This window comes from Rhipicephalus sanguineus, chromosome 4, assembly GCF_013339695.2.
Source record: "Rhipicephalus sanguineus isolate Rsan-2018 chromosome 4, BIME_Rsan_1.4, whole genome shotgun sequence".
Classification (NCBI taxonomy): Eukaryota; Metazoa; Arthropoda; class Arachnida; order Ixodida; family Ixodidae; genus Rhipicephalus; species Rhipicephalus sanguineus.
In genome coordinates this window covers 17,773,456-17,788,281 of record NC_051179.1, presented here as the reverse complement: position 1 = coordinate 17,788,281, position 14,826 = coordinate 17,773,456, and the positions used below count along the sequence as shown (strand labels likewise).

The 14,826-nt window shown below is 46.1% G+C and overlaps 1 protein-coding gene across 1 annotated transcript; it reads right to left on the bottom strand.

The window, feature by feature from the left end:
* Positions 1-4,308: 4,308 nt before the first annotated feature.
* On the bottom strand, positions 4,309-13,989 carry LOC119389516 (acetylcholine receptor subunit alpha-like 1). The gene is made up of 8 exons (XM_037656818.2): positions 13,714-13,989; positions 12,839-12,883; positions 12,018-12,127; positions 10,842-11,022; positions 10,147-10,431; positions 7,109-7,384; positions 6,558-6,779; positions 4,309-4,792 (listed from the first exon to the last, which is right to left on the bottom strand). The coding sequence occupies exons 1-8, from the start codon at positions 13,972-13,974 to the stop codon at positions 4,595-4,597; spliced, it is 1,578 nt and encodes a 525-aa protein (XP_037512746.1). The 5' UTR covers positions 13,975-13,989; the 3' UTR covers positions 4,309-4,594.
* Between the last annotated feature and the right edge of the window lie 837 nt (positions 13,990-14,826).

The following is a 14,826-nucleotide window of genomic DNA, read 5'->3' as shown; positions in this document are numbered from 1 at the left end:
CTGGTTAAGACGTAATGATAGTGTGGTTTTTGGTGTTGCAGGCATCGTACAAGGGGTCATCTTGCTATGCTTGCTCATGTTCAGAGTGGCAGCTAATTAAAGGGGTCATGAAACGTTTTCTGAAAATTTTGAACGATGTGTGTATTAAGAATCCTGGCCGTCCAATAATATAGCTTGGTTTGTTTCATTGTCTGGGTTGATTTAATAGCTATAAAAGAACAATTCGATTTCCCAGCGTACAGTTCCTTCCCCTCAACTACTGCTCGCATCGTCTTAGTCAGCCAACCGAAATTTTCTTTTTTCGAAAACGTGACGCAGTGAGGTCTGTTGAGTACTAGTTGAGAGATCCAGAGCATCATACTGTTTCGACTGCGGTGCCGTCGCGATGTCGCACACACAAACCATGCAATTCCAAAATAACATGTTCTCAAGCTGCAGCATTGTTAGAACAACACTGCCTCTAACTATATGCCTGGAACATCGCTTTTTTTTATAAAGGGCCTCCTGCTGCTTGTTGCGAACAGATGCTGTGGGAGAGCGCTCGCCACCTTACCACATAGTCAAGCGACATGACGTTGGCAGCTGCTCGGTGGCGGCTGCGAGAGGTGTGTGTGCTTACAACAGAACACAGAAGAGGTGCTGTCCACTGTACTAAAGAGGAGGAGAGCACAGGCACGGGAAGGGCAGTGTGTTCGCGGCTTGCATTTCTGGCAAGTCGGCTTTTAAGCTTTGAACAGTACTGTGAGCTCAAAAATTGTTTTACATCCTAGCTTTCATATTCATCTATTGTTTTCAAGCAAATGAAAGTTAACTATATGTTTACAATTTCAAGTGATGTCACATGTTAGTGCCTATGCTGGCTGGTGGGGCCGTATTGTTTAGGAGTGCAAGTTTCAAACGGCCATTATTAATTTAAGGCTGAAGACTGCCCCAGAATATTTAGAAATTTACATACCTGATGCTTATCGAAGTAGTGAAAATTACAGCCGGGCAGCTCCATTTTCTTTTCAAGACTCCTTTAATATTTAGGCAGTTATTACTCGGTAAATGTGAGCTTGAGTCTGTCCTAGGCAGCTAAGAATGTCTAATGGTACATCAAAGTTAGTATATCCCTTCACACTGGACAACCCTGTGAACTGTATTTGTATGCTGCCTTGGTTCACAAGTTGAAGAAATTTGTATGAGCTGGGATCTTCAAAGGCAAATTTTGCGGTAGTACAGCTGTGCCAATTGTGCATGGCCTGTTGTGGAAACATACCATGTCCTTTACAGTCGTCCTCACTGCAAGGAAAAATTATGGGCATTCGAATATTTAATGCCAGCAGTTCTAATTTTTCATGGAGTGAAATGCTATGCTAGCACGGAGCCTGCTTGGTAAGCTCCATACATGCAATGTTAAGTGTATGCTCAATCAGTAGAAGAGTAAATTTTCAGCTGTGCACAATTGAGGCAGTCATGACAGCGATACCGCTGCATTGTTAAATTTTTTATGGCATGGAAACGAAACTCTGGCTAAGTATAAGTTGCTTTGCCAAAAACAGTGCATTTGAAGGCTGCCATAGTCCCTTCAGACACACCATAGGCGGACAGTTTTCAAGTTCACGGAGGGGGCGGGGGCCCGACATACTCTTCCACATCTCTAGTGGGAGACTCCAGATTTATTTTTCAGTTTGTACGAAGACATCGATCTACCTCTTAACGCTTGGCTCAAAGCAAAAAATACTGCATAAGCTGCTACTCGATGACTGCTTCGCATAAAATCGATTCGCACAACGCGTGAGACTGGCCGCATGTTTTTATTGTCATGCTTTGCTTACTTTGTTAAAAAGGGGTACTGACACGAAAATGTTCGGTTGTCGTTTTTTTTTTTTCATCAAATGAAAGGTCAAACCCTCAAAAGCCTAGAAAGGGTAGTGTAAAGCGTGAGTGCATCCTGAAAAAGTAATTGCAGTATGTTTTTAAAAGCTAGTTTCGGTGCCTACTGTACCCTGACGTCACAACACGGTATGAACTCGTCACGTGCTCGCACAATATACAGTGACGTTTCCACGTCCGCTCCGCACCTTGGCCCTACCATGGCTTCGTTGGTGACGCACAAGCGGCCATCTTGGAACTTTCGGTACCTGACGTCATCACAACTAGCCAAACTGCGCGAACTGCTGCGTGAAGTCACTAGAATTAGTACTGTAGCCTGACGTCAAGCTAGTGTCGATGTTGGTAGGTGCGCCTTGGAAAAAATTACTGTAATATCAAAAGAAAATATCTTATTAGCATTTACCGAGCTTCACACTTGCTCAGAGCCGTCTCTGCATACAGGAGATTTGTATGGCACAGCCATGGCCTCCGAGATTAGCCGGCGGCGCGCCGCCATCTAATCTCGGAGGCCATGGCACAGCAAACTCGCCTTCGAAAAAACGTGTCAGTACCCCTTTAAAACATGCTCCAGACAGGAGAGTGGGCTAGCTGGCACAGGAAGTTTTAACTATGCCAGTGAATTCAATTTAAGATGGCGAAAATAATTCTCAGATCGTAGCAAATGCCATTTGCTACCACTACACCTTGTGCGAAGCTGTGGTTACGAATTTTTCCGCCAAAGGTTGTTTTCTGGACGAGTAATTGAGTTGCACCTCGGAGACCGAACTGGTAGCACAACGCTGTACTGATAAATAAAAAATATGTACCATCTTTTCTCGGCACTTTTATAGGCAGGCATGTCAAAGGGTAGCCATTTTATACAACCAAGAAATTACACTTTTTATTTACGAGCAAGTCTGTGCAAAAGCATTCATTAACTGACTGTGTCGAAGATGCTTTGTATTCTTAGAAGCATTCTTGTTTTCTGAAAACCAGTCTCTACAAGGTTCAAGATTTCTTTTAACTTGCCATTTTAACTTGCCACAACACATTATGCACCTACAAATCCGCTTGAGGGCCCTTTTCCACTGAATGTTTGGCCCTGGTGCAAACTTTAAAGCTTAAAAGGAACAATAACTGGTGATAAACAGCCCCCTGTGAAATAGCTGCCGAACAGGACGGCCAACACTCCGTTGTCAATGGACGGGGAGCACAAGCCAAGCTCTTAAAAAATACCTCGCGCCGGCGCCATAGGGGGGGGGGGGGAGCACTCAACTGTTTGTGGAGGAGCATTCACTTGATGTTCAATGTTTGTTGCTTTTTGTCGCTACTGGTAAAAAAAATAGTTGTGTACACAGATGGGTAAATGGCACCTGAAGGGGATCAAGCAAATCTCATTAAATGAGATAGCACAAAAGTCACCTTTTCCATGTGGTTTCTAAATAACTGCTTCAACGCACAACTGCAGCTCTCTCGCAGCATGGCTTTCATTAGTTGTCCCTCACATGCAAAAGAATGGATGTGCAACAAATTTGACTTGTTGATCCTTGAATCAAAATTTTAATGCTTGCATGCCTCTAATCAAAATTCATATCCTCAACAACACATTTTAGAAGGAATTGTAGTGCAACCTGATCTTTTTGTTTTCATCTCCTTAAGCGATTGTAGGTCAACAACATAGGCACTTGTTGCCTTTCTTACATATCACTGTGTGTGCAATGCCTTTATGCTGCAACTAGATCTTGCATTCTTGATTTGCAGGGGCTATGATGTGTACGGATACCAGATTACTTTCTTAAGACAGTGTAGAATGTAATGCTCTACGTACAACAATTGTCAAGATAGTTCCCGCAGTGTAGCCAAAAATACCTGACACTTCGCTTGAATATGCTTGTCATCATAGCTACAGTGCCAGTAGTTTTCTAAGCGAGTGTGAGCAGTATGAGCTACTGTAAGTTGTAGGTGTGTAATAAGGCTTGTATGGTGGAGATTAAAGCCTGCTCGCAGTGTAATGAGAAAATCGCACAAATGCAAAAGGAAACAGGAACATGATTCATTTTTTCACTGTTGGTGGTTTACACAAAAGTGAGCACTAGAAGTGGTAGACCTTAGCTGTCCAAATGTCGGAGACCTACAGATCCACAGGTCCAGAGACAAGAGTGTGGAGCTTTGGAACTTAAGCAGTTGTATTTCAACAATCGCCAACACAACGTGCACATTCGGTAGCCTGTTCCTTTGTGGTCTGGAACCTGGCAATACAGCCTTTCTCTTTTTCATGTACATGATCCCAAGCAGGTTGCTGCAGCTCTTTCACTATCCACAATATTTTCTTATTTACCATTACATTTGGTACTAATCTCAGTTCTAAACGTCTCGTCACATCGCTTCTTCATGGACAATGTTTAATGACGAATTCTGAGAATTGGGCAATCTTAATTATGAATACACTGTTCCTTTTATTTTTTTTTTGTAATTTTTGTCAATTTTTATGCTCGCGTAAAACTATATGTTAGCAGGTACAGTCGGGCATCTTCACAGTCTCCTGTTTTGGACAGTCGAGGAATTTGTCAAGTTGGCATGGGAAGTAAATTGCCAGTCTTGACACCCTCGTAGCCTTAGTTGGCCACATGGTGATGCTATTAGTATATAAAGGCTGCCATGCAACGCGTGCGGTCTTATAAAGTGCATCGTGCTGTCCCATTGTGAGCTGTCCGATCAGTTGTCTCAGCATGGGCCGTCTTCAGACATCTGTCCAGGGATAGTCCTTCTTCATTCGACGAGCCACTTGAGAGAACTTTACATCGATGGGATCGGTCTGATCATAGAGCGAAGGAGCCTGGAGGAAAATTCCTGCCGTACCAACAACACATGCGATTGTGAAGAGCCAAAGAAAGAGCCGATCCAGGACCATGGCAACATACTTCCAATCCTCACGGATCTGCACAGATAAAGGCAAGGGTGTCAAAGGGGGGGTGTAGCTTCAATCTCATACAAGGCAAGAAGCACTGACACGTTAGACTGCAGCATGGAATACTATAATAATAATAATATCTGGGGTTTAACGTCCCAAAACCAAGATATGATTATGAGAGACGCCGTAGTGGAGGGCTCCGGAAATTTCGACCACCTGGGGTTCTTTAACGTGCACCTAAATGTAAGTACGCGGGCCTCAAGCATTTTCGCCTCCATCGAAAATGCAGCCGCCGCGGCCGGGATTCGATCCCGCGACCTTCGGGTCAGCAGTCGAGCGCCATAACCACAAGACCACCGTGGCGGGGCGAGCATGGAATACTGCATGCAGACTTGATGATACTCAAGAGAGGTGCTGCCAGCGGGCAGTGTCAAACAGTTGCACAGAAGCATACCTTTTATTCTAGCTGCTGCCCCAAATCTACAAGTTCCATTTCGGTAGGAAATAATTGAGCATCATGAGGAGCAGGTAACAGGTTAATTTTAATGGTGCAATTTGACATGCCCTTGGTGTCACATTGTCATCCCTCACTCTATAGCAGAGCAGTTGGCAAGTTGGTTGTGTGTGTGCCTCTAGAGACGATGGGAAATTTTGTGCGCAAAAACAAGACAATTCACCAGAACGAGAGAGACAGGACGGAGTGCCTTTATACTGCTTCTCACGACACTGATATTGAGGCAGCCATGATCCGAGAAATACGTGCGGTACCTTTTTTTTTTAATTATATACGAAAAACATCCATTAGAATGCAGCGCTTAATCAACACAAACACATACGGGGCGAGAACGAGGATGGGCGCTACCTTCACATGATAAACATGTGAAGGTAGGCTACGTCAGGGCCGGCAATCCCATCATGACGATATTAATTAAAGGGGTCATGAACCATCCCTCGGGCTTGGTGAAAAAAACACATGCTGCGGAAAGCAGACACTGCTACGAACAGCTTAGACAAATTTTGCAGTCGTGCTCGGCAAGTAGAGTTAACAATCGGAGCGCGAAGTTGCCATTTTCTCAGGCGCCCTCTTTTGATACAGAGACCAGCTGTGCTCATTATCTTTGGAGCTGCTGGCGCTTGCTGTTTGGCGTCACAAAACAGATATAATTCTATTGACCAATAGCCGAAAAAAATAAAGATCGGTGTTTGGATCAGATGCGCTTCTTGCCACGGGGTGCCGCCACGTGCCGGCGCCGCGCTCAATGCATGGCCTGCTAACATTACACAGCAGCCACACTAGCGCGCACAGAAATCACAACGGGAAGGAGCGATCGCGTATCATAACGCGCGTTCAAGGTCACGACGCGCGCTGACGTAACTTCTTTCCCCCCTGCCAGCCCTTCATATATGTAGCTTCCAGCTCGCTCCGCTCGTCGGGCGAGAGAAGGGAGAAAGCTCTTAAAGCGTGCGACAAATCCTGCAACATCCGCGTGGCCTTGACGGATTCAATACATTTTTGTGGCAATCGATTCATGAGGCAATAAACACTGATACTAAGGTCATTCGATGATTACTTGGAAAAGTAGTTCAAAACACATTTCATATTGCAGAAACACCTTACGGCAAGTCGGATGACTTGCTGCTAAATGGCACGTATGGTTAGAAATGGAGGATATATACCGAAAAATAAGCTAAGTTGGTGTATGTGGCACCTGCTACGTTTGCCTGCACTCGTAACGTGCACCCAGATACAATATTCAACAAACACACAACTGAAACAACGAAGTGCACCCACGCTTTCGAAGTCGTCATTGTTATCAATGTGCTGCGCGATGAACATGGCGTTGTGGATGGCTCGCTCGATGTCCCCAGGAGGCTGGTCTCCAACCACGGGGTCTGCTTGGCGCAGCCCTTGTGGCCGCGCCAGCAGCAGCGGCTCCGGCATGATCATAGAATCGTCCACGTGCGCGTTGCCCTGGTGCGCCGACTTGGCCGACGACGAGGAGCCTTCGTCCACCTGCGAAACAACGACAATGCCCCTTGAGCTCGAATACCTATGCGTAGGTAGATTTGTCGGCCGAGCTGCTGACTCAGTTGAGAATTGATTCTTATGGTGCAGAAAGGAATAGGTCCTGAGCAAAATGATGATTTGGATGTCAAGCACGTGTGGAGCTGAAGTGGAAGATTGAGACGGATGCGGCAAGTGTTCACAATAGGAATAGCGCACTCAGTCGCGTTGCTTTGAGTACTCGTGCTTGTATGACTTTGTGAAGAGCTTATACGAGTACGGCCCTGCACACAAAGCCTTCGCTTGGAATAAGAATTTGTAGGGCGTGTCTCACTCACTTCTATGCGGTACTGCGGCGGTCGCATGAGCAGCAGCCGTGGCATGAGGTGCACGAAGAGCCGGCGCACCCATGGTGCCATGCGGTGCGTCGACGGAGACCGGAAGTGCACGTTGAGCACGGCGATGGTCACAAGCACAGAGACTGTGACCAATATCATGGTGAACACGAGGTATTTGCCTAGTAGTGGCATGGCCAGCGACGTGGGCGGGATGATCTCGGCCAGCACCAGGAAGAAGAACGTCAGCGACAGCATGATCGAGATCGACAGCGACACCTGCGTTTTTAAAGCCTATCACTGGAGTGACTTAAACAAATGCGACTTTTCTATTCGGGTCACCTTGTTTCTCGACTAAATTACATTCGGTTGCCTTTTCTCTTGTACCATTGCCCCCCGAGGACGGTGACAAGTAGCGGGAAAAGATATCTATCTATCTATCTATCTATCTATCTATCTATCTATCTATCTATCTATCTATCTATCTATCTATCTATCTATCTATCTATCTATCTATCTATCTATCTATCTATCTATCTATCTATCTATCTATCTATCTATCTATCTATCTATCTATCTATCTATCTATCTATCTATCTATCTATCTATCTATCTATCTATCTATCTATCTATCTATCTATCTATCATTTATACATTCATTCATTCATTCATTCATTCATTTCTTTCTTTCTTTCTTTCTTTCTTTCTTTCTTTCTTTCTTTCTTTCTTTCTTTCTTTCTTTCTTTCTTTCTTTCTTTCTTTCTTTCTTTCTTTCTTTCTTTCTTTGCTGTTTGTGTCGGCCCGTCCGTTTACCTACCTACTACTAGGCATGGACGAATATTGGCGAAATATGGGCGAAACTTCAATTATTTGAAATATCAAACTATTCGAAATGAGCTAATGGCGTATATGCATTTGACGGCATGTAACCTCCTGTAAAAGGTGGTTCCACTGCACCATGGAAGTGCTATGCCGCGAAGCTATCTATCCAGGAAAAATCCGACCTGCCGCGAAGTCACACGTCAATGTGAAATGTTCTCACATATTGCCTTCACATCAATTATTTTTTAAGTTTAAACGCTTGTTATAAGGGGTAATATGCGCTTAGACAATTTGAAAACAGTACGTATTTTAGCTCTCTCTCATAACTCGCATCCTACTACTATTCAAATCTTGCTTCTATTCAAAGTTGCTTCCACTTCACTTCGAACTAAAAGAGTGACATTCGCACATGCCTAGTTCCAATTATTAAGAATATTGTGCAAGTTAGTTGGGTCGTGACAAAAATGTTTATTTTTCTTTAGAATATGTGATATCATTAATCAAACTATTCGATTCGAAATTATTCACCAAAGCACAATTCGCTTCGAATTCGCTTCGAACCTCAAATTTACTATTCGCTAATCCCTATTACATACGATTAAAACAGACATCCGAAATAAAGTTTACGAAGGAAACGCGCTTTTGCTGAAACAGCTTCACTTTTGCAGCGGAAGAAACAAAAACAAAAACAAACAAACAAACAAACAAACAAAAAAAAAAGATTCCTTGTAGCCGACTCTGAAATGCATGTAAAGGTGTAGGTGGCTACTGAGGTGGGTCTGGAGGACGCTTACAGCCTGCGTTCATTCACGAACACGTGGCGGTAAATAAGGCTCCAATTCAGTCTGCGCCAACTGAGGCGCGACTTTCGCAATTGAAAAGGCGTAGTTTCAAGTTGGAGTTACTTGGATAGTCAAACCTTGTTTTAACGAAACAGGTTATAACGAGGTATTGGATGTAACGAAGTAATTGTGATTCCTTTTGAAATTCTCATAGAAGTTAACGTATATACTATTAGAAATCTCATTATATAACGAAGTAAAATTATCATGTCACGGCATATAACGAACTACCGTCTCCGGAAGCGACCTTGGAGGCCACAAGCCTGCCAAACAGAGCCGGAGCGGCAAGGCTCATCGGCCTGTCCTTGAGTGACTCTTTCTACGGCAGAGCGCTCTAGATCGGCGGCGAAGTCGGCGCTGGTGTGTGCCGCGCGTAGGCGTTCGCAAGGGAGGGGGGGGGGGGCGCAAAGTCTGCCCCTCCCCCCCCATACTTTTACTCAGTCGGACCTGTCCAGTCATTGTTTAAAGAGCAGGGTTATCGCCATAAGCGTGCGCAGGGTTCCCCTTCAGGGGGGGCGAAGGTTCGTCGCAGCGCCCCCCTCCCTATTATGTCAATGTATGCGGCTGCCTTTGCGCCCCTCTTCTCGCCCCCCCTACAATGTATAGGGCTGACTTTGCGCCCCCCCTTCTCGCCCCCTTGCCCCCCCCCCCCCCCTGCGCACGCATGGTTATCGCCACGCAGGTTTTTGACGATAATGGCGGCCAAAGGCCCCTGACGTTGCATTCCGAAAATTGTTTACTCCCCACCTTTACTCCAGGAAAGCCAGGGACCAAAGGCAGGCCACTGTGAGATGCACGTCATCGCTTCATTTTCATTTTTCAGCATGTTGTCTTTTGGACCCGACGAGTGCGGGGGAGGGCGCTGCGATAAAATTTTGCTCCCCCACCTCCCCTGAATGGGGAACCCTGAGCACTAGAATAGAAGGCAGCTATCACGCCTGGAATGGCTTTCGCGCCAGATACTAAGTCGCTCGGTGCCCCCACTGAAGAATCTTTCACGGTTTTAATAATATTTCATCGCATACACGGCTCTATAGCATTACCGCGCTGTGCAACGCCGTCTCATTCGTTGTACATGCAGAGTGTTACACCCCAATAGGCATTTACTGCAGTAAATAACAAAAATAGATAGAACGAAATAATGTGTGTGCTATAACGAAGCAAATCCGGCTTCCCTTTCAACTTCGTTATAACGAGGCCTTGCGCTGCTACGATTCGACAGCTGTTGGTGGTACGGTCGGTACGGTGGCGTCATCGCAGTCAGATCTTATTAAAATTTGAATTTCCTAACTTCCAGATCCACTCTAGTTAGCCACACAAATTGCCAATTGATTTAACATTGACGTTTGGTTAAATCTAATAAAATGATCGGGTGACCTTTTCGCCGGAGTCCGAAGGCAGGTAGAAGACGAGGACGGATAGGCAGGAGATGCCGACGCAGGGGATGATGAGGTTGACGGTGTAGAAGAGCGTCTTGCGTCGTAGCGTGATGTTGAAGGTGATGTCCGGGTACGGCTGCTCGCAGCACGAGTAAAATTTCTCGCGCCGCATGGCCGGCACGGCCATGATGTCCCACTCGACGCTCAGGTAAAACTCGGTCAGGTCGATGCCCACCGGCACGATGTTTGTGTCCGGAATCTCACTCACGTGCTTCAGGTCCACCTGCAACGATTGCGGCAACATTCAAATCGCGGGAAGAAGTTGTGGAGCCTTCATGTCAGGAGGTTCCGTAGCTTCAAATGAGAAGATCGCCGTAATATCGGAACGCCGCCGCGCCAGTAAAAAAGCTAAATAGCTGAAACGTTTCATTTCACCACAATGGCTGATCTCCTTGTCCTTCCCTCTTATTCCATCTTCCTTTATTTCACCAACCATTTCCTTAAATTCATTTCACAATCTATAGTTGTGAAGAATTATCTGTGCTTTTTGTCAGCATTTGAATTCTAAATAAATAAATAAATAAATAATAATAAATAAATAAATAAATAAATAAATAAATAAATAAATAAATAAATAGTGAATAAATGAGAAACAAATAAAAAAATGGGGATGTATATGCCAGCTGCAGTCACCTGGAATCCGTCGTACGTCCAGGATCCGAACTTCATGAAGCAGTCCTGCTTGTCGAACGGGAAGTACTGCACGTCGATTTGGCAGAAGCTCTTGTAAATGGCCGGCGGGTTCCACACCACCCGACCGTCCTCGTGAATTATGGCTTTCGTCATGATGGTCACCTCGTAGTTGCCGTCAGCACTGGGCAGACAACGGCGTCACATACCAACGATTCTCCGGACGCAGAGTTTAACAGCCTATATGCACTAATATATACACATTTAGTAATTGCACATCCTTATTTCTATCGTAATACTGTCACAGCAATCTACGCTCTTATATCGGCACCGTCCAGCTCCAGAGAGGTCGTGACAGCAGCAATGAACTCATGAATGCCGAATAAAGCACGCATTATGCTTTAAAGTTCTTGTATTGCAAAAATTCAAACAAGACACCGTTCAGGGGAAGACGCTCTCTTCTCCTCCTCCTCCCCTTCTGTGGTTTTGGGAGAGGGATCAAGGCGTACGCGTGCACGGTGCTAAGGAAGGCAGTCGCTACCGAGATTCGTTCGCTGGATTTCAAGCAAGACGGACGTGCCGACACCGATGTCCTGGATTACTCCTCGTACCTCTCGCTGACCGGCGCCCCGTGACGGACTCCTCGCCCGCTATGCCGTGCGCCGCTCATCGACGAGGCCTTCGCCGCTTCGCCGATGTTGTGCACTGTGCCTCTAGCTGTGTTTCGCGGACCCGTCCCTGAACTCCCGTGACCGTTTCCACATCTTTCCTGTCCTCTTTTCTCTTCGTTGGATGGATGGTTCTCTCACTTTTCTCTCTATTTTCCTACTATTCTTTTATTCCCTCCTTACCCCCACCCCTACAAGGCACTGCGCCGTGTCGCCTATAGGCAGACAGAAATTAGGTGCTTTTTTCCTTTCCTGAATAACCACAGAAGAAGAAGAAGTCGCTACCTTGACGAAGACGGGTTCAGTTGTTGCAACGTTGGCTCCATCGACATTCCCTGTTCAACTATCTCTCGTCGCTTGTATTACGAAGAGAGGAAGCAGAAAAGATAGCCTCTATCTACTGCGAGCTGTGGTATAGAGGTTATGAGGTGAGTACTGAATTGCTACATGATGAATAACGACGCATGCGCAGAGCTGCGACAAACCCAGCTGTTAGTGATGTGTGACATACTTGTTGTAGAGGACAATGTCAGGGAGCCAAATCTGTTCCGCAGGTACGTAAAGTTCAGTGACCCCGCCATACTCCTGCGGGTCCCACTTGAGCTTGTGGTCCGACCATTCCTGCGGGAAACAACGCAACGGTGCGTTTACACTACGGGTGTATAGCGCTGGAGAGGTAAGGATAATTGGTAACACAAGCTGAAAGGATTGCTGCAGTTAATATATCTCAGCGTTACGCTGCATTATTGGCGTACTGATGGTACGGCTATGCACGCGAGCCGGTCCTTGTTAGCGAGCTAACAACATTTCTTGTTCGCCCAGAGTACTTCAATTCCTTTTTAAAAAATAATTCTTGTATAATGATCTTGCACGCTGCAGATAACGAGGCACGTCATCAAAGAAACAGCGTGTCGTCACAAATTTCTGGTGCAAGGTGCAAGTTTTACACCAATAAAGCGAGGCATACCGATCATTAATCCGTAGTTTAATGCGAGAGGCGTATCATTAAAATTGCGATACTTCAGAGGAACTTGTGGTACAACTCTTGCACTTATTTGGAATTACCACATTCGTCTGACATAGCTATACAAAGGATGGTATAAAGAAAAAAAGAGAGGTCTTATCGCTGTGTACATAATTTAGCGTGATCGCTATGTGGTACACGACATATTCTCCGATTCGCATGTGATTGTTACCGCTATCGCAGGTGTCATACGGTTACGACTTGTAGTGTTATCGATGCTCGATAAATGTTTGAGCAAGTTCTGTTCCATGTACAGCGAGAATGTTCAGGTACAGTAGCAGTAAGAGTAACGTGACTTTCGCACTTACCTGGTTGACCCATACGTTGGTTGTCATTATCTGGTTCTTTAGGTTCTGCGAGGAAAGAAAAATGATAAATAAGATGAATTGGGGGACACATTGAGCAAAGTACAACAAACAAACGAGTTCTTAACAGATGTTCTCTATATTCTTCCTCGACATCTATTGTTTCGTTTATTATTGCCACCTTCGTATAGAGCTAGCTTTCTTTGGTGTATAGTGAAAGCTTGTTTAGCGTTGGCAGAACGAATTTTGGTTGCCACATTGGAACGTATAATGCCATATACAGCACTGGATCTGCAGCTATAGAGCACCTGTTCCTTTCGCGACAGGTTGCGGCAAGCCAGAATATACATAGAACTGCGATGGTGGACTGGGTGGTAAACGTGACTGCATGGTTCGATGAGCGTCAAGAACTCAACCGTGAACGAGAGGAGGGAGAATCTGTATGCACGAGTAGGACTGTGGATTCAGCATCTGTCTCGTGCTTGCTTTTTTTTTTCTCCAGTTGCTACGTTGCGTTCTTTGCGAGCGCTGCAATGCAGGAGGACTGTTGGTACTATATTGCTATACAGTCTCAGGGTAGCGTAAACCGGTCCCGAAAGCGAAGAAGACGCTCTAACGCATGCAGTTGGCCAACGAGGCACTTTACATTTCTCCACTCCTCGAGACCGAGTCCCGTTCACGCCATGCTAAAGAACTATCTCGCAATGTGTTCTTTGCGCTCATTGTACCACAGATCCCGCAGTCTGTATCATGGACGTCGGCAGTGGGGTGCAAAAAGAACACTTGCCCTCCCCCCTCCCCCTCCAGCTGCGATGCAAGACAAAATCCTGCCGACGCCCGTGGAGAGACATAGGCGTGGTGCCTGCCGCGAAACGTACCACATCAATGAGCTGGGAGAGCTTGAGTCCCATGCGCACGGTGAGTCGGTCTGAGTTGTTGCTCACGGGTCGTATGAGCCGGTTGTAGCTGCTCATGAGGTCGTCGTAAAGCCGCTTCGCATCCGGGTTCCCCAGGCAGCAGCGGGGCGCGCAGAGCGTGAGCAGAGCCGCGACGAGCAGCTCCGCCGGCCCCGCCATGGATGGAGAACCACGTCGTGCGCCGGCGCGCCGTCGGCCGCCGGGGAGCGGCCACGACGCCATCGCCGCCCTCCTCTCTCCACGTCTTCATCCACGCCATCGATCCGCCGCTGCTCCCGCATATCCCCACGGCGGAGGAGGATCCGGGAAAAGAAGGAGAGATTGCCGCCGGCGATCCATCCTTGCCGGCTGCGAATCTACCGGAAACATTTAGAAAAGCGCGATGACAGCTCGAGCAGACCCGCTTTAAGGGCACCTGGCAGTTGAGTGGGGAGATCTGGAACATAGTCAGTCATGGCCAACAACAATCAGTTGCCACCGAGAAAGGCGTTGCCACCCGCCATACACGAAGCGAAAGCGAATGCAAAGGAAAATGATAAAACCAGAATAATGTTTACATTAAACGCAAATTGGATGGGATATCACGAAGAGGAAACACTCTGAATAAAAGAGAACTGGTGCACTTGGAAAAAGAAAAACAGCGGTAGACTGCAATGCTGTCATATTGCTACGTTAAATACGTTCGAACATACAGAGGCCAGTTTATGAAAATGTGCCGGCATGTTGAAAACACTCGTGGGACATGCACTGGCTGTATGATTTCTGTTTCCGATAGCATTACGAACTTGCCTCACAGATAAAATTTTCGTGGAGAAGTTATTGTCGAATAATAGTGTATAGTTACTGAAGGGGAAATTGTTGGAATAGACGGCCATGCACGACAGCTATCAAAGAGGAAGATTTCGCAGTAAACGTCTCCTTAGTGCAACGCCAATCGATTTCAGGGAGCCTAGCGTGCATTCGAAGGAAATAAAAAATGCTTTTGAGCAACATTTTGAGGCTAAAAGAATGTCCTCACAAGTGCTGCTTTATTGGCGAAATATGCACAGTACTTTGCACAACGATGCTCTCCAC